The sequence below is a fragment of the Bos javanicus genome, chromosome X (assembly GCF_032452875.1).
Source record: "Bos javanicus breed banteng chromosome X, ARS-OSU_banteng_1.0, whole genome shotgun sequence".
Classification (NCBI taxonomy): Eukaryota; Metazoa; Chordata; class Mammalia; order Artiodactyla; family Bovidae; genus Bos; species Bos javanicus.
The window spans coordinates 89906790-89927017 of record NC_083897.1 but is presented as its reverse complement, the minus strand read 5'-3'; the positions used below and the strand labels follow the sequence as shown (position 1 = coordinate 89927017).

The following is a 20228-nucleotide window of genomic DNA, read 5'->3' as shown; positions in this document are numbered from 1 at the left end:
TCTCTATCCTTGCTGCCCCTCCTTCTCCTCAGACCCTTACCATCTCTTCCCTAAGCCACTATACCAGAAACGTTCCAACTGGTTCTTGGTTTCCATTCTCTCCAGCTCCAACCCTACCTCAATAATGCTGCCAAAGTAATCTTTCTAAAACAAAACCTGATGATGTTACTTTCCTGTTTAGAATCTTTGTCTTTGGGATAAAGTGTGAAATCCTTCCTAGGACATACAAGGTTCTTTATCATCTGGCCTCTGACTACCTTTCCTGCTTCATCCGAGGTCGTGGCCCACACATCTCACATGAGGCCAACAGAGCAACTTGGAAGTTCCCAAACAGTGCTTCTCTGTCTGCCCAGAATGCAATTCCCTCATTTGCCCATCTGGCAAACTCCCACTCATTTTTCATTTTTTTTAGGCCAGCTCAAAACCCACAGTTCATTATGCTTTTCTCTGAGCATCCATCACATTTTGCGTCTCTATTATAACACTTATTCAACCCAACACAACTATTTGCTTATATAGTTTGTCTCCTCAATAAGACAAGGAACCCTCTAGGGCTCTGCATCTTACTCATTTCTATATTCTACTTGTTGAATTAAAGAATGTCTCAGAATTTAAACAAGAATATCCAAACTTCTCCTGATAAATGCCCATTGGGTGAGTCAAACCAGGCATATAGGCTGAATCTTATTTCAACAAGTATCTTTAAAGTGACAACCCTAGCATATCAAAAATACTTGTTACAGCCATAACCAACAGGAGACAGTTTTTAAAGAAACATCAGACCACCAACAAACCTACCTGTTGAATATTTATAGACATTTGAGCTCCCTTCATTCTACTCCATCTAAGTGGTTCTTAACCTTTTTTGGGTCACAGACCAATTTACGTAGTGTTTGTCTATCATTTCTTAAACTCATACTCCCTTATGATAAACATAAAAATCCCATGCATCCCTGGAGATTCTGATACTCTTCAAAACCCACCACAAATAAAAAGAAAGTTACTTATGTGATAAGAAATCACAGGTTCACAAGAGATGTGCTCTATCAGGCAAGATAGCATTAAGCTTTGCTCTCAAGTCATTCCATTGTATTAGAACAGGCATTAATATTAACATATAACATTGAATAGCCTTTAAAGTCTTTATTGAGAAGAGAAAGCCAGAGAGGTGCTGACATCTGTCTCCTCCACCTTTGAGAACCTTATGATGGAAATTTGCCAGAAACAAACTGAAATATGAAAAAAATATCCTCCATCTCCTGACCTATAACCCCCATGAGCACATGTTCAAATGAAGGCAGTTCTTTGAAAATGCTCCTGGCACGACATTTTCCTGCTACTCCTACTCTCCACACACACCCCTTCACTCCTACTTTAAAATAATCGGAACTAGCTAGCAGCAAGTCCTTTTGAACTAAAAAGCTTTGTCCTGGCGAAGACAAACGGTTAAATTAAAGAAACAGCTGCCTGGCTGCCTGCCTCTGGCTTGGGGGTTTGGGTTGTGGTAGAGGATAGAGAAGGAGGAAAAACCAGTTGGAGGAGTAAGTACTAACTTCTTACCCTGCCACGTGGCCATCTTGATCCTATTCTCTCCCACGCTGAGGTCAGCAAGCTCAGAGTTTCCCAGACCCCCCAGTTTTGTAGGGAGACTCGACTGGGATGTGGAGAGAACAGCAGCTGTATCGTCTTGTTTTCTGCAGAATGCTCAAGCTGGAACCTGAAAATGTCAACAAGAAAACGAATACCTAAATGAAAAACATTCAAATCCTTGAAAATTATCTCCTGTCCCTCTCTGGACCTCTCTTTGCATAAGCAGAGACAGTCAAGTGTCATATTTCCACCTAAGCAGCAAGGTATCACTGAAAAAAGAATGGGGAAATCTAGAGTCAGTTAATATTGCCCTTGAGTGTTGTCCAATTCTGCATGAATCACTGGATCTTCAGTACATAGGTTTCAGAATCTCAAAGGATGGGTGGTTAGATGAGATAACTATTAAGTGTCTCTTGATGCGACCTCTAAGTTGCACATTTTGGGGAATGAAGAACAGCATAATATCCAATGCCCTTCCCAACCCTCAAAATGGCCAACTCTACATGAAAATTTTTCATAGAAAGGAGAGCAAATTTGGGACTAAAGTTTTAAAATGGATCTTGTGTAACAGCCATGCCCTCAAGGTCATGGTGCTTCCTCTCCACTTCATTATATTTTCTCACATTTTGCCAATGTCCTATAGGAGCTTAGACTGCTTTTATAATCAGGAAGGAAAAGAACCAAAGGAAAAGAAAAATGTAAAAAGAGAACATTAATTTAAGTAAAACCAAATTAATTCAGATAATTTCTATTTTTAAAATGTCAAATTCAGTCTTTGGACAGTACTGCTTGAAAGGATATGAAAGGCACTAGGAATGGGAGAAAAATATGAAAGGTCTGACTACTTTGTTTGATTTAGAAGATGACTATATTAAACACTTTGCTTGTCCATTTAAACAAGTTCTTAAGTATTAGAGTGGTCTTCCTTATGTAGTATACAAGCCGATCTGCTTTTTCTAAGAAACATTCCTCACCTTTTTGACCCAGGGAACTTCAAAGTAGATTGCGATTTCCATAGCTTTCATACAAGCAACACTTCCACCCTCTAAGTCAAAGTGCTGACAGCAGACACACTAAAGACTAACAGGAACTTGACAGCCATCATTTTGGCCTTTTTTAAATGATGTTTTTTGCCGTTGTTCTAGATTTGAGTTTTACTTAACAGATAGTTAGCCAAGGTTTTAACAGAAAAGCTCAAATATATATATAAGAGGAATGAGTAACATAAACGCTCAGGTACCTACCAACTAGATAAAAAAATATCAAGTTACCAATCTCATTTTGTCTATTATTATTCACGCATGGTTGTATGCTTAGTAGCGCAATCGTGTCTGACACTTTGCGACCCCATGGACTGTAGTCCGCCAGGCTCCTCTGTCCATGGGATTCTCCAGGCAAGACTACTGCAGTGGGTAGCCATTTCCTTCTCCAGGGGATCTTTCCGACCCAGGGATTGAACCCAGGTCTCCTGCATTGCAGGCAGATTCCTCACCGTCTGAGCCACCAGGGAAGCCCTCTTATTCATGGAAATGACTTTTTTTAAGGACGAAAGTGTGAAGGTGCACACTAACCCCAAGAAGCCAATAGAGAAAAGACAATGCTTTGGCTAAGGAAAGGCTTGCCAAGTCCAAGAAACTAGGAACTCACAAAGTCCCAGGATGGAATCACCAGGAAAATTGCTTCGATGACTTATCTGGAACCTAGAGCAGTTTGTTTGGGTTTGCCTTTTTTTTCTCCTCTTATTTAGCATGCAGTACTGATACGCGCCTCATGGGACCAGGAGAATTTAACATCTCCGAAGTCAAACCTAGGCAGCTGCTAATAAATCTATGAAGTATGCATAAAGCAGATTCTTACTGGCTTTTTATACTTCACACTTCTGGATTTCCCTCACTTATTCAGGGTAGCTTACACTGACGTTATCATATGGCACACGTACAACTTCACTTGGCACTCCCGAAACGTGATTTGCTCTGAAATATTAATAAGGTACACGCACATCAACGTGAAGGTAAAAAGTTTTTCCCTTGAGGAGAAGGCGCTCGAGCGCAAGCCTGTAAAGTCAGGAGAAAACCAGCTCCCCGCGTTAAGTGGGAAAAGGAAAATGAAGCAACTACTTTTTCGAGAGCTTGGACTCCTCTTCGTTACGACCCACACAAACCTGCCAGCCCAGAGCAGGATGGATAAGAACGGGGCCTCGACGAGGTTTTACCAGCCAAAGCCACCCTGCCCCAATCGTGGAAAGGGGACGCCTGCAGCTAACCTCCCTCCCCCATTCAAAAGCTGGGCGGGCTTGGCGCGGCTCCGCGAGGAAACTTCGCTGGGACAGCGCAGGGACCCTGGCTCGGAGAATAGGGCTGGGCTCCCTGGAAGATGCCGCCCTGCACTGGCTAGAACTGGCCGTTCTAACTCCTCCGAGTGCCAGGCGGTGGCGGCCAGGCACAGGGAACCCCCATCTCCGGGGGCCGAGGCAGCGGGGGAGCGCCTCCCCTGTGTCTCTGAGCCCAGGGGGTTCTCTGGGGGTGGGCCGGGGACCAGCGGCCCGCCTAAGACCTGCTGCGGTAGAGACAGCCCATTTGTCTTTACCTGTCGCCGAGATCCGGAGCGACGGAGCCCGTGTCCGCCGCCGGCGGGCCGAGCGCTCAGTCGGCTCTGGCGTCCGGGACACTAAGTTGAGCTAGCGCCCCACGTAGCCGGCAGAGCTTCATTCACAGCCCAGCCAGGAGGAGGGGGAGCGGAGCGGGCCCGCGGCTCATGTGACAGGCGCCTCGCAAAGATCTGCCAAGCACGGCCGCCGTCTGCGCGTGCGCGCCCCAGCCAGCACTCTCCCCACACCTCGGCTGAGGTGGGGAGGAGGTGATCCCCGCCCGGGAGTCAGCAGGGCGGGGAGAGCCGAGGCGAAGGCGGTGCAGGGCGGAGTTTCCGTGCGCGCAGCCGCAGTAGGTCGGCCTTTCTCGCTGCCATATTTAATAAGGACTGGGCGGATCCTAGCCCAGTGCTGGGCGTGTCAGTTGCTTTTGAAAAATAAATGCTGCTTTATGTTTCACTGTTTCGAGCCTGCGGTACGGTTTTGTGGTTTGTCCTTAGAACTAAACTGTTTCTCCTGAGCTTCTGGCTCACAAAATACCTGAGCTAATGTAATAAGTATATTACATTGTGTGTGCTGTGCTCAGTCGCGTCCAACTCTGCGACCTCATGGGCTATAGCCTGCCAGGCTCCTACGTCCGTGGGATATCCCAGGCAAGAATACTGGAGCGAGTTGCCACGCCCTCCTCCAGGGAATCTCCCCGACGCAGGAAGTGAACCCCCGTCTCCTGTGTCTCTTGAAGTGCAGGCGGATTCTTTACCGCTTGAGCCATCAGGGAAGCTGATGGTATATCACATTAGCTCACGTATTTTGGGCTTCCCAGGTGGCGCTAGTGGTAAAGAACCTGCCTGCCAATGCAGGAGTTGTAAGAGAACCTGGGTCAGGAAGTTCCCCTGGAGGAGGGCATGGCAACCCACTCCAGTATTCTTGCCTGGAGAATCCCATGGACAGAGGAGCCTGGAGGGCTACAGCCCATAGGGTCATAAAGAGTCGAACACAACTGAAGCGACTTAGCACGCACGCACTTATTTTGAGCCTCTGATTATATGCCAGGCACTGTTCTAGCCCTTTACTTTTTTTCATCTTATTTAATGCACACAATAACCCCACTGGGGTGTGTACTATTATTTCTCCACTTTTATTCGTAAGAAAACAGAGGCACAGAAAGTTTGTCCGGGTTCACAGTAATGCTTCTAACAGCCAACATGATCCTCATAGTAACATTGAAAAATCCACAGTACGGTTTTGGGTATTGTCTCCATTTTTAATACTTACAAAACAGAGACTCAGGAAAGCAGAAAATCACAGAACTAGAAAGGGGTAGAACTGAGATTCTAACCTAGGCCTACCTGACTCTGAAGCCCTAGGTTTGGAAGAAATAGCCCCTCATTTTACAAAAGAGAAAACAGGCCATTGGGGTGTGTTGACCTACTTAACATGATCCAGCTAAATATTTTTTGGCAGAAATGAGGCTGGAATTTGTATAATCAATCCAGGTAGTCTAACTAGAACCCCAGCACTCTAATTCAGAGTCTACTGTAGTGAATAATTTTTAACTACTACTCTGGACAAGCAAAGTGGTGTGAGATACAAAACCTGTATGTACCCTAGCCTAGTCAGCTCTAGGCCACCAACGACAAATCTATAATCAGAAAAGTCCAGTTTTTTGACCCATTGCAACAAGAGAGTCTGCACACAAGAGAAACCCTGGGGCATCTCACCAAACAAAAAGAGTCATTATGGTGTTGGGGGAAGGGTGGAGTTTCAGTGAATTTTAGATGGAGCATTGTTTTAGAAAGCTTGAAGTGGGGTTGTCTGAAGGGGTCAATATCAGGTCTGGACTTCGAAGTGAACCCAGAATCCTGTTTCCTTGGGAACCACAAAGTAAAGATAGATATGGAATGTTCAAATACCCCTTATCTGAAGCTCTACACCTGGATTGGAAATTGAGGCTGCTTCTTTGGGTCCAAGAAACTTCTGTGCTCCAGACAAATGTGGAATGTTTTATTCTCACCAATATGATTTCAAGCAGTAAAATTCCTGATAGCCTATGATTGTAAAAAACAAAAGTTTCTCAGTGAGTAAAAAACATGGTGGTCACTCAAATAAGGGGGCTGTTATCCTCTTATAGCTGCAGCATGTCTTTGGGAGAAATACTGTGTGCTAAGTTGCTTCAGTCATTGCTGACTCTTTGTGACCCTATGGACCATAGCCCTCCAAGCTCTTCTGTCCATGGGATTCTCCAGGCAAGAATACTGGAGTGGGTTGCCTTGCCCTCCTCCAGGGGATCTTCCCTACCCAGGGATCAAACCCGCCTCTCTTACATCTCCTGCATTGGCAGGTGGGTTCTTTATCACTGGCGCCACCTGGGAAGTCCAGGGGAATAGCCACAAGTAACTAAAAAGAATGCAAGTCCGGTCCCATCACTTCATGGCAAATAGATGGGGAAACAATAGAAACAGTGGGAGAGTTTATTTTGGGGAGCTCCAAAATCACTGCAGATGGTGACTGCAACCATGAAATTAAAAGATACTTGCTCCTTGGAAGCAAAGCTATCACCAACCTAGACAGCATATTAAAAAGTAGAGATATTACTTTTCCAACAAAGGTCCATCTAGTCAAAGCTATGGTTTTTCCAGTAGTCATGTATGGATGTGAGAGTTGGACTATAAAAAAAGCTGAGTGCCAAAGAATTGATGCTTTTGAACTGTGGTATTGGAAAAGACTCTTGAGAGTCCCTTGGACTGCAAGGAAATCCAACCAGTCAATCCTAAAGAAGATCAGTCCTGAATATTTAATGGAAGGACTGATGCTGAAGCTGAAGCTCAAAATACTTTGGCCACCTGATGCGAAGAACTGACTGATTGGAAAAGACTCTGATGCTGGGAAAGATTGCCAGAGGAGAAAGGGACAGAGGATGAGCTGATTGGATGGCATCACCGACTTGATGGACATGAGTTTGAGCAAGCGCCAGGAGACATGTGAAGGACAGGGAAGCCTGGCATGCTGCAGTCCATGGAGTCACAAAGAGTTAGACACGACTGAGCAACTGAACTGAACTGTGCTGAGTCCTCTGATGATGGTAAATGGGAGGTGATAACTTGTACAAAGGTGTGCAGGCAGGGAATCACATATGAGGACCTGTGAATAGTCATCTATGGTTGAAGCTTAGGGTAAAGAAGTGCACAGAAGTTGTAGGAGATGTAACCACAAGAAAAATTGAGGCCCATTCTTGGAGGATCCTGAATGTTGGACTTAGATTTATACTTAATTCAGAAAGTGATTGAAAAGGAATTAAAGTTTTTGAGAAAGGTAATCCCTTTATTGGAGCACTTTTTAAAAATTCAAGTATAATTGACGCTTAACATTATATGAGTTTCAGGTGTGCTGATGACTCACTATTTGTATATATTGCAATATGATTTCCACAGTAAGTCTGCTGCTGCTGCTGCTGCTGCTAAGTCGCTTCAGTCGTGCCCGACTCTGTGCGACCCCATAGACGGCAGCCCACCAGGCTCCCCTGTCCCTGGGATTCTCCAGGCAAGAACACTGGAGTGGGTTGCCATTTCACTCTTCTTTAACAAGGTCCATGTTCATGGAGAGGTAGGTTAGTTGATCTGTTTTTGTCATTGCAGTATAGGAGAAACCAGAGCCTATTTTTAGGTTGAGCAGGAAGATCCACTAGTGGAACAGAAATTGAAGAGGCAAGAAAAGGAGGGGATAAATAATGGAGTAAAATACATGGGGAGATAGAAATGAGATGCAAGCCAAGCTGGGAAAAGATGCCTTTTCCTGTGAGAAAGAAAAAGGTAAGTTGAAGGATGGCAATCTGGTTGGAAGCTACCACTGTAAAGCTAGCAAATACTGGCTTTACTTGGAATATAGATTTCTTTGGGGGGGGAGCCCTTGTTCAGGAGTGATTTATGGAGAGTATGAAGGCTGCAGTGCACCAATATGACCACGTGGTGTCGCCACTGACCGCTGACAGCTTGAAGGGCTCCTGTTGGGGATTTTAGGAATGCGCTTTGTAAAAGATTGTCCTATCTCTTGCAAACTGCAAAACAAAACCAATTATGGGAGTGGGCTCTGGAGCCAGACCCAGAACCAACCAGATTCAGAGACTTACTAGCTATATCACCTCGTTCAAGTTTCACTCTCCTTCAGGTTTCTTACCTGTAAAATGAATAATATGATAAAATGTATTAATAGACTTTAAATAGTTGGAAAAGGTTAAATGCCCAATAAATGTGAGCTAGTATTGCTACCAATGGTGATGATGATTAATTAGGCCCCTTTGGATCCACAAATTTTGCAGAAGTTATTTATGTGGTGAGTAAAAAATGCCTATACAAAAATTCTTTCCCAAGTGTAATGATTAGAGTGTGGTGCTAATGAGGCAAAGTTAATAATTTAATCAGGAGTTACTGATTCTGTTAACTGTTCTCTTCCCCATGAGAACCTTAGCCAGGTTCCCCACAAGTGTGTGTACATGGTCATAAGTGGATCTGGCCAAAAGAGTATAGATAGATCAATAGTACAGATAACTGAGACCTTCTGTTCTCTTCCTTCCTTGGAAAAACTTGAAAAAAATGTTCCTACCTGCCACAGTGCTCACCAGACTTTTGGTCAAAAGCCATTTCAGTTCTTACAAAGTAGAAAGTAAACACAATGTGATCTTAAAAGCTAATTTTAAAGAAACAATGAAACAGTGAATTTCTCTGTATAATAAAAGGTAGCATTTTAGAGTTAATGTTACAAAAGAAAAACCTCTAGGTCAATAGCTCACAGTGGCACCTAAACTGGCATGTCTAAAGCAGATTTATTTTTTAAAAAACCATTTTTTAAAATTGAAGTACAGTTAATTTACAATGTTATGTTAGTTTCAGGTGAACAGCAAAGTGACTCACAGAGAGATAGATATATATTATATATATATATATACACATATATATATATATTCTTTTTCAGATCCTTTTCCATCGTAGGTTGTGAGTGAGTGACAGTCACTTTGTTGTGTCTGGCTCTTTGTGACCCCATAGACTTAAGCCTGCCAGGCTCTACTGTCCCTGAAATTCTCCAGGCAAGAATATTGGAGTGGGTTGACATTTCCTTCTCCACCCTTAGAGGTTATTACAAGGTATTGAATATAGTTTCCTGTGCTGTACAGTAGGTGCTTGTTGTTTATTCTATACATAGCAGTGTATGGATGCTCATCCCAAACTCCTAATTTATCTCTCCCCCGATTTCCCCTTTGATAACCATAAGTTTGTTTTCTATGTCTGTGAGTGTTTTTCTGTTTTGTAAATAAGTTCATTTGTATATATCTGTTTAGATTCTACGTATAAGTGATATATGGTTGTCTTTCTCTGCCTGACTTACTTCATTAATGTGATAATTTCTAGGTTCATCCAATGTTGCCGAAAATGGCATTTTTCCATTGTGTGTGTTATGTGTGTATATATATATATATATTCATTTTTATCCATTCATCTGTTGATGAACATTTAGGTTCCTTCCATGTTTTTTGGCTATTATAAATAGCAAAGCAGCTTCCTCTTTAATTTTGAAATTGTCATTGCAAATCCAGACTGAAATATTTATATGAGTACATAGTCTTGTCAAGTAGTAAGTAAATGTTTCTGGTATTGTTCTTCATTTGTTCCACATTTTGTTCAAGTCTTTACTATTGTGCCAGGCACAGTGTTAGCCCCTGGGCTTCCCTGGTAGCTCAGATGGTAAAGAATCCGCCGGCAATGCAGGAGATGCAGGTTGGATCCCTGGGTCCCTGGATCAGGAAGATCCCCTGGAGAAGGGAATGGCTACCCACTCCGGTGTTCTTGCCCGGAGAATTTCATGGACAGAGGAACCTGGCGGGCTATGTGTGGTTAGAGTCCAGGTTTTCCCCAATGGTTTCACTCTTCACTATGTTAGCCTAAGGATACTAGTTTTAAAATAAAATATGTGGTATAAACCACTATATATGAAATAGATAAACAACAGAGTCCTGTATAACTCAGAAAACTATATTCAATATCTTATAATAACCTATAATGGAGAAGAATATGAAATATATACATATACAACTGAATCACTTTGCTGTACACCAGAAACTAACATAATATTGTAAATCAACCATACTTCAATTAAAAACTAAAGTAAAATATGATGCATAAATAAAATATTTTGGGTGCCCAGGAAATGCCTGAAATAGTTCTAGGAAAATGAGGCTGAATAAAAGGAAATGAACAAAGTTCTCTAGTTCAGGGGATCTATCAAGACAGTAGGTTAAGAAGTCTAAAAATAGGGTAATCTAGGGTCACTTACAATCACTTTGTACTTGAAGAGCTGAGTATCAAAATTAACAAATGGCAGGACTTCTCTGGTGGTCCAGTGGTTAAGACTCTGGGCTTCCACTGCAGGGGGCACAGGTTTGATCTCTGGTCGGGGAACTAAGATCCTGTATGCCCTGTGGTGTGTCCAAAATGGAAAAAAAAAAAAAAAACTGTTTTTAATCAACAAATATCTTCTAGGACATAATGGTAGCTAACCTCATGACTGGAGAAACACTAATGAAAACCACAGTGTGGCACCCTTAGTAAAGCATAAAATGTTAGTAATACACTGTGGTGAAAAACCTGGAGGTGGGGGGAGTCCTCTCATAAAATGCTAGTGGTAGTGCAATTAGTCAATTGAGGGCAACTTTGAAATAACTATAAAAATTTCAAATACATGAAACTGATCCCAAAAATCCATTTCTAGAAATCTCTCAGTTATGTTTGCATACGTGTAATCTATTGTGTGCAATTGTTTGTAATAATAAAAATAAGAAACAACCAGATCTCCATCAAAAGAAGATTGTTCAAATAAATATTGATACATCTACCCAATGAGAAAGCTCTTTGTGTAATTTCTTTATTGAAGTATAGCTGACTTACAATGTTGTGTTAGTTTCAGATGTACAGCACAGTGATTCACAGATATATGTGTGTGTGTATATATATTCTTTTTCAGATTCTCTTTCTTTATAGGTTATTATAAAATATTAAGTATAGTTATTATACAGTAAGTCCTTGTTGGTTATCTATTTTTATATATGTTTTTATGTATTTATATGTAAAAGTCAATGAAAAAAAGGAAGGTGTGGAGTTGTGTACTTTCTCAATTTTATGCCATGGAAGTGTATAGCCTACTCAATTATATATCTTAAAAGGTAATACAGAAAAATTGGGATATATTAAAAGCTGGGTATATTAGTCACTCAGTTGTGTCCAACTCTTTGTGACCCCATGGACTATAGCCTGCCAGGTTCTTATGTCCAGGGAATTCTCTAGGCAGGAATACTGGAGTGGGTTGCTATTCCCTTTTCCAGGAGATCTTGTTATGCAAGAAAATCTATGTTTTGCAAAAACTCAGTCTTTATAGTTCTCTAATTGGGCCCAGCAAAATTTTTGACAGATGGTTTTCAGAGAATTTTTACTTTGTAAAAATTCCATGTCAGACTGCCCTCTATTTGAGAGAAGTTCAATTCTATCTAGATTAGAGCTGCTAGAGTCTAAAGGAGCAAATATGAGAGTTTGTTTAGGGAGTGGTTTTGACAATGTGCAGGCCTCTACTCTGTATCTCATCAAGCTCTGTACTGCCTTCTGTTTCGTGCAGGAGTGCAAGCTCATGGAACAGCGCTGGTGCTTTCTCAGAATCACTGTGGTGCCTGGTCACCCACCACTGGGAGAACGCCTTGAGGGCACAGTCCATGACCTATTCTTCCTTTATATTTACCTTAGCAGAGCTTTTCAAACCATTTGTGGTGAAGGACCATTTTTTGTCAAATCCATTGTGTACTGATACTTTTATAAAATACAATCAAAGTGAATAACTAGAAAAATGAAATCAAAAAGACATAGAAAATACAAGTCCAATTCTTCTCTGATTATATTCAACAAACATAAAATTACTCTGTCAGTGTTTTGTTAAGGTTTTGAAACATTTACACCCAATTTCTTATTGCAGACCAGTGATAAACAGTTTGTGGACTGGCACTGGGCCGTGGACCACGCTTCGAGTAGTACTGTCTCCCAGCACTACCACGGGGCCCAGCTCATAGTAGGCAATGAATACGTGCTGAATTGACTATATATCATTCTTCTAGTGTTTTCTATTTTGCAAAGTTTTCACATCTCTCTCCTCCTCCTACCATCATACCACCTTCAGCATTAAGTAGAGCAGATTTTATCATTCTCATCTAAAGAAGATGAGGCATGCAGATTAAGTGACTCGCCTGGACTGAAAACAGCCCAAATTAGTCTCTGACTCCTATTGCACTTTGTGGTAGCGGCACAAAGAAAACCTTCCCGTCAGAGAGCCTCCCCAAAATTCCACTGATTAGAAAAACTTGCCTTAAGCTTCACAAAGGACCTCCTGGCATGATGGTGTGATGGAAAGAACACAGGTTCTGGAATTAAAGAGCTAGTCTGGAATTCAGGCTTTAGCAAGAGATTTTAACCTCTGAGCCTGTTTCCTTATCTCTGACATGGGGATAATGATAACTTCTCCACTAAGCTGTGCTAACTAAATGGTGAATATAAATAGCCAGGTACCTAATTCAGAAAGACTGGTTATTATTAAAATTAGGTTTGGTTTAGAAGGGCCCCATTAAAGGACGTTGGGGGCTTCCTTGTTGACTCAGTGGTAAAGAATCTGCCTGCAATGCGGGAGACACAGGTTCAATCCCAGGGTGGGGAAGATCCCTTGGAGAAGGAAATGGCAACCCGCTCCAGTATTCTTGCCTGGGAAATTCCATGCACAGAGGAGCCTGGCGGGCTCAGTCCATGGGGTCGCAAAGAGTCAGACACCACTGAGTGACCAACACTTTTAACTACTTGTTACACATGCTCTGTCACCTAATCACGTGGAACGTGCGCCATCTACTGGTGGAATAAAGAACATAACTCTAGGAAGAGAGACCACTCCGTTAAGAATCAGCTGCAGCTCAGTCACTCGGTCCTGTCCAACTCTTTGTGACCCCATGGACTGCAGCACGCAAGGCTTCCCTGTCCATCACCAACTCCCGGAGCTTGCTCAAACTCATGTCCATCGAGTCGGTGATGCCATCCAACCATGTCGTCCTCTGTCGTCCCCTTCTTCTGCCTTCAATCTTTCCCAGCATCAGAATCTTTTCCAGTCAGTCAGTTCTTCACATCAGGTGACCAAAGTATTGTAGCGTCAGCTTCAGCATCAGTGCTTCCAATGAATATTCAGGGTTTATCTCCCTTAATGTTGACTAGTTTGATCTCCATGCTTTCCAAAGGACTTGCAAGAGTCTTCTCCAACACCACAGTTTCAAAAGCATCAATTTTTCTGTACTCAGCTTTCTTTATGGTCCAACTGGAATCAGTAATTGTGCCCTTCTTGTCTTTCTCTTTTAACTCCTTCCCAATTGTAACAGGTGCCTCTCCTGCCCCACAGTGAAAACAAGGTAGGAAATATGGTCTTCCACCTCCAACTGGTAGTAACAAGGCCACATCCCCTTTTAGACATAGTATCAGAAGAGGTCAACTAAACAGACAATTTAAATAAAATCCAGAGTCCCATCACATACCATAAAAAACATCCAGAATAGAAAGGAAAATAACCTGTAATAACAAGAAAATCAACCAACAGACACCAAGACCTATGTCACACATGTTGAACATGTGTATATGTTGGAATTATATGGAATTATAATGGAATTATATATATATATATATATTATACAAGGATTTTAAAGCATTCAAGATAAAAATGCTTTAAAGAGCAGTACTGAACAGGTATTTTTTTTTTCTCCCTTTGTTTCTTGATGAGTCTGGCTAATGGTTTATCAATTTTATTTATCCTCTCAAAGAACCAGCTTTTGGCTTTGTTGATTTTTGCTATGGTCCCTTTGTTTCTTTTGCATTTATTTCTGCCCTAATTTTTAAGATTTCTTTCCTTCTACTAACCCTGGGGTTCTTCATTTCTTCCTTTTCTAATTGCTTTAGGTGTAGAGTTAGGTTGTTTATTTGACTTTTTCTTGTTTCTTGAGGTATGCCTGTATTGCTATGAACTTTCCCCTTAGCACTGCTTTTACAGTGTCCCACAGGTTTTGGGTTGTTGTGTTTTCATTTTCATTCGTTTCTATGCATATTTTGATTTATTTTTTTATTTCTTCTGTGATGTTTTTGTTATTCAGCAGCGTGTTGTTCAGCCTCCATATGTTGGAATTTTTAATAGTTTTTCTCCCGTAAATGAGATCTAATCTTACTGCATTGTGGTCAGAAAAGATGCTTGGAATGATTTCAATTTTTTTTAATTTACCAGGGCTAGATTCATGGCCCAGGATGTGATCTATCCTGGAGAAGGTTCCATATGCGCTTGAGAAAAAGGTGAAATTCATTGTTTTGGGGTGAAATGTCCTATAGATATCAATTAGGTCTAACTGGTCTATTGTATCATTAAAATTTGTGTTTCCTTGTTAATTTTCTGTTTAGTTGATCTATCCATAGGTGTGAGTGGGGTATTAAAGTCTCCCACTATTATTGTGTTACTGTTAATTTCCCCTTTCATACTTGTTAGCATTTGTCTTACATATTGTGGTGCTCCTATGTTGGGTGCATATATATTTATAATTGTTTTATCTTCTTCTTGGATTGATCCTTTGATCATTATGTAGTGTCCTTCTTTGTCTCTTTTCACAGCCTTTGTTTTAAAGTCTATTTTATCTGATATAAGTATTGCTACTCCTGCTTTCTTTTGGTCTCTATTTGCATGGAATATCTTTTTCCAGCCCTTCACTTTCAGTCTGTATATGTCCCTTGTTTTGAGGTGGGTCTCTTGTAGACAGCATATATAGGGGTCTTATTTTTGTATCCATTCAGCCAGTATTTGTCTTTTGGTTGGGGCATTCAACACATTTACATTTAAGGTAATTATTAATAAGTATGATCTGGTTGCCATTTACTTTATTGTTTGGGGTTCGAGTTTATACACCCTTGTGTTTCCTGTCAAGAGAAGATCCTTTAGCGTTTGTTGGAGAGCTGGTTTTGTGGTGCTGAATTCTCTCAGCTTTTGCTTGTCTGTAAAGCTTTTGATTTCTCCTTCATATTTGAATGAGATCCTTGCTGGGTACAGTAATCTGGGTTATAGGTTATTTTCTTTCATCACTTTAATTATGTCCTGCCATTCCCTCCTGGCCTGAAGAGTTTCTGTTGAAAGATCAGCTGTTATCCTTATGGGAATTCCCTTGTGTGTTATTTGTTGTTTTTCCCTTGCTGCTTTTAATATTTGTTCTTTGTGTTTGATCTTTGTTAATTTGATTAATATGTGTCTTGGGGTGCTGAACAGGTTTGAAATGAGTAAAAAATAGAAAGGCTCAGCAAAGAAATAGATGACATAAAGGAAAACTGAATGGAAATTTTATCCTTAGTACAGTTTTTTAAATTGAAATATAGTTGATTTACAATGTTATATCAGTTTCAGGTATACAACATAGTAATTGGTATTTTTTCAGATTATACTTCATTATAGACTATCACAAGATAATGGCTACAATTCCCTCTGCTATACAGTGTATCTTGTTGCTTATCTATTTTATAAATAGTAGCTCATATTTGTTAATCCCATACCCCTAATTTGTCCCTCTCCTCTTTGCTAGCCACAGGTTTGTTTTCTGTATCTGTGAGTCTGTTCTTGTTTTGCATAAACATGCATTTGTAGTTTTTTTAGATTCCAAATATAAGTGATATCATACAGTATTTGTCTTTCTTGTCTGACTTATTTCACTAAGCATAATATTCTCTAGGTCCACTCACATTGCTGCAAAGGGCAGAATTTCATTCTTTTTTTTTTATGGCTGAGTAATATTACAGTAATATTTGAAATGTAGTAGTGGAGAAGACTCCTAAAATCCCTTGGGCAGCAAGGAGATCAAACCAGTCAATCTTAAGGGAGATCAACCCTGAATATTCACCAAAAGGATTGATGCTGAAGCTGAAACACCAGTATTGTGGTCATCTGATTCTAACAGATGACTCACTGGAAAAGTCCCTGCTTCTGGGAAAGATTGAGGGCAGAAGGAGAAGAGGGAGTCAGAAGATGAGATGGATGAATGGCATCACCAATGCAATGGACATGAACTTGGGCAAATTCCGGGAGATGGTGAGGGACACGGAGACCCAGCATGCTGCAGTGCATGGGATCACAAAGAGTCAGATATGACTGAGCGACTAAACAACAACAACACTATTACAGTATAAGCACACACATACACACACACCACATCTTCTTAATCCAGTCGTCTGTTGATGAGCGTGTGGGTTGCTTCCATGTCTTCACTATTGTAAATAGTATTGCTAAGAACATTGAAGAACTGCAGAACCTTAGAAGAAATGGAGTAGCCCTCATAGTCAACAAAAGATTCCAAAATGCAGTACTTGGGTGCAATCTCAAAAATGACAGAATGATCTCCATTTCTTTCCAAGGCAAACCATTCAATATCACAGTAATCCACTAATGCCAAAGAAGCTGAAGTTGAATGGTTCTATGATGACTTACAAGATCTTCTAGAACTAACACCAAAAAAAGATGTTCTTTTCATTATAGGGGACTGGAACAAAAGTAAGAAGTCAAGAGATACCTGGAGTAACAAGCAAGTTTGGCCTTGGAGCACAGAATGAAGCAGGGCAAAGGCTAACAGAATTTTGCCAAGAGAACGCACTGGTCATAGCAAACACCCTCTTCCAACAACACAAGAGAGGACTCTAGACATGGACATCACCAGATGCTCAATACCAAAATCAGATTGATTATATTCTTTGCAGCTTAAGATGGAGAAGGTCTATACAATCAGCAAAAACAAGACCAGGAGCTGGCTGTAGCTCAGATAATGAAATCTTTATTGCAAAATTCAAACTTAAATTGAAAAAAGTAGGGAAAACCACTGATCATTCAGGTATGACCTAAATCAAATCCCTTATGATTATACAGTAGAAGTGACAAATAGATTCAAGGGATTAGATCTGATAGACAGAGTGCCTGAAGAACTATAGACAGAGGTTCATGACACTGTACAAGAGACAGGGATCAAGACCACCCCCAAGAAAAAGAAATGCAAAAAGGCAAAATGATCATCTGAGGAGGCCTTGCAAATAGCTGGGGAAAGAAGAGAAGCTAAAGGCAAAGGAGAAAAGGAAAGATATACCCATCTGAATACAGAGTTCCAAAGAATATCAAGGAGAGATAAGAAAGCCTTCCTCAGCGACCAATGCAAAAAATAGAGGAAAACAATAGGATGGGAAAGACTAGAGATATCTTCAAGAAAATTAGAGATACCAAGAGACCATTTCATGCAAAGATGGGCTTAATAAAGGACAGACATAGTTTTGACCTAACAGGAGCAGAAGATAGTAAGAAAAGGTGGCAAGAATACACAGAAGAAATATACAAAAAAGATCTTAGTGACCCAGATAACCACGATGGTGTGATCACCCATCTAGAGCCAGACATTCTGGAGTGAGAAATCAAGTGGGCTTTATGAAGCATCACTATGAACAAAGCTAGTGGAGGTGATGGAATTCCAGTTGAGCTATTTCAAATCCTAAAAGATGATGCTGTTAAAGTGCTGCACTCAATATGCCAGCAAATTTGGAAAACTCAGCAGTGGCCACAGGACTGCAAAAGGTCAGTTGTCATTCCAATCTCAAAGAAAGGCAATGCCAAGTAATGTTCAAACCACCACACAATTCAATTGCTCTCATCTCACATGCTAGCAAAGTAATGCTCAAAATTCTCCAAGCCAGGCTTCAATAGTACGTGAACCAAGAACTGCCAGATGTTCAAGCTGGATGTAGAAAAGGCAGAGGAACCAGAAATCAAATTGCCAACATCCATTTGATCATTAAAAAAACAAGAGAATTCCAGAAAAATATCTACTTCTGCTTTATTGACTACACCAAAGCCTTTGACTATGTGAATCACAACAAACTGGAAAATTCCTAAAGATGTGGGAATACCAAACCACCTTACCTGCCTCTTAAGAAATCTGTATGCAGGTGAAGAAACAACAACTAGAACCGGATATGGGATGACAGACTGGTTCCAAATTGGGAAAGGAGTACATCAAGGCTGTATATCGTCACATTGCTTATTTAACCTATATGCAGAGTACATCATGCAAAATGCCAGGCTGGATGAAGCACAAGCTGGAATCAAAATTGCCAGGAGAAATATCAATAATCTCAAATATTCAGATGACACCACCTTTACTGCAGAAAGTGAAGAGAAACTGAAGAACCTCTTGATGAAAGTGAAAGAAGAGAGTGAAAAAGCTGGCTTAAAACTCAACCTTCAAAATCTAAGATCACGGCATCCGGTCCCATCACTTAGTGGCAAATCAATGGGGAAACAATGGAAACAGTGACAGACTTTATCATTTGGGGCTCCAAAATCACTGCAGATGGTGATTGCAGCCATGAAATTAAAAGACGCTTGCTCCTTGAAAGAAAAGCTATGACCAACCTAGACAGTATATTAAAAAGCAGAGACATTACTTTAACAACAAAGGTTCATCTACTCAAAGCTATGGTTTTTCAAGTAGTCATGTATGGATGTGAGGGTTGGACCATAAGGAAAGCTGAGCGCATAAGAATTGATGCTTTTGAACTGTGGTGTTGGAGAAGACTCTTGAGAGTCCCTTGGACTACAAGGAGATCCAACCAGTCCATCCTAAAGGAAGTCAGTCCTGAATATTATTGGAAGGACTGATGCTGAAGCTGAAGCTCAAATACTTTGGCCACCTGATGCAAAGAACTGACTCACTGGAAAAGACCCTGATGCTAAGAAAGATTTAAGGCAGGAGGAGAAGGGGACAACAAAGGATGAGATGGTTGGATGGCATCACCAACTTGATAGACATGAATTTGTGCAAGCTCCGGGAGTTGGTGATGGACAGGGAAGTCTTGCTGCAGTCCATGGGATTGCAAAGAGTCAGACATGACTGAGCAATTGAAACTGAACTGAAGAACATTGGGGTGCATGTGTCCTTTCAAATTAGTATTTTCACTTTTCCCTGGATATATTCCCAGGAGTGGAATTGCTAGATCATATAGTAGTTCTATTCTTAGTTCTTTGAGTAACCTCCATACAGTTTCCCATAGTGGCTACACCAATTTACATTCCCACCAACAGGATATAAGGGTTTCCTTTTCACCATATCTTTTCCAACTTTTATTATATGTAGACTTTTAAAACATTATTTGTTTATTTATTTTGGTTGCCCTGGTTCTTCGTTGTTCCATGCAGCCCTTCTCCAGTTTTGGTGAGTGGGGGCTGCTCTTCACTGTGGTGCACAGGCTTCTCATTGCGATGTCTTCTCTTAGTGCAGAGCACAGGCTCTCCACATGCAGGCTTCAGTTGTTGTAACATGCAGCCTTGATAGTTGCAGCTCACAGGCTCAGTAGCTGTGGCACATGGGCTTAGTTGCCCAGAGGCATGTGGAATCTTCCCAAACCAGTGATTGAACCCATGTCTCCTGCATTGGCAGGTGGATTCTTTACCAGTGGACCACTAGGGAAGTCCTTGTAGACTTTTTGATGATATCCATTCTGACAGATGTGAGTTGACATCTCATTGTTGTTTTGATTTACATTTCTCTAACAGTTAGCAAATTTTCATGTACCTGTTAGCCATCTGTATGTATTCTTTGTAAAATTTCTATTCAGGTCTACTGCCCATTTTTTTATTGGATTGTTTGGGTTTTTGATACTGAGTTGTATCTGTTTGTATATTTTGGATATTAACTAATTGTCAGTCACATCATTTGCAAATATTTTCTCATTCAGTAGTCTGTCTCTTTGTTTTGATGGATTTTTTGCTGTGCAAAAGCTTTTAAGTTTAATTAGGCCCCATTTATTTATTTTTGCTTTTATTTCTTTTGCTGATCTAAAAATATTGCTATAATCTATGTCAAAGAGTGTTCTGCCTATGTTTTCTTCTAGGCATTTTACAGTTTCAATTCTTACATTTAGGTCTCTAAACCATTTTG

The 20228-nt window shown here is 40.9% G+C and overlaps 1 protein-coding gene across 1 annotated transcript in view; it reads right to left on the bottom strand.

The window, feature by feature from the left end:
- The window catches only part of CLCN5 (chloride voltage-gated channel 5), a 182621-nt gene extending 178356 nt beyond the window's left edge, over positions 1-4265 (bottom strand). The window contains exons 1-2 of the mRNA XM_061410112.1: positions 4177-4265; positions 1561-1717 (exon numbers count right to left, since the gene is read on the bottom strand). Coding sequence (XP_061266096.1) covers positions 1561-1576 — 16 coding nt within the window. The 5' untranslated portion in view covers positions 1577-1717; positions 4177-4265. The remainder of the gene's footprint in view (positions 1-1560; positions 1718-4176) is intronic.
- Positions 4266-20228: the final 15963 nt, after the last annotated feature.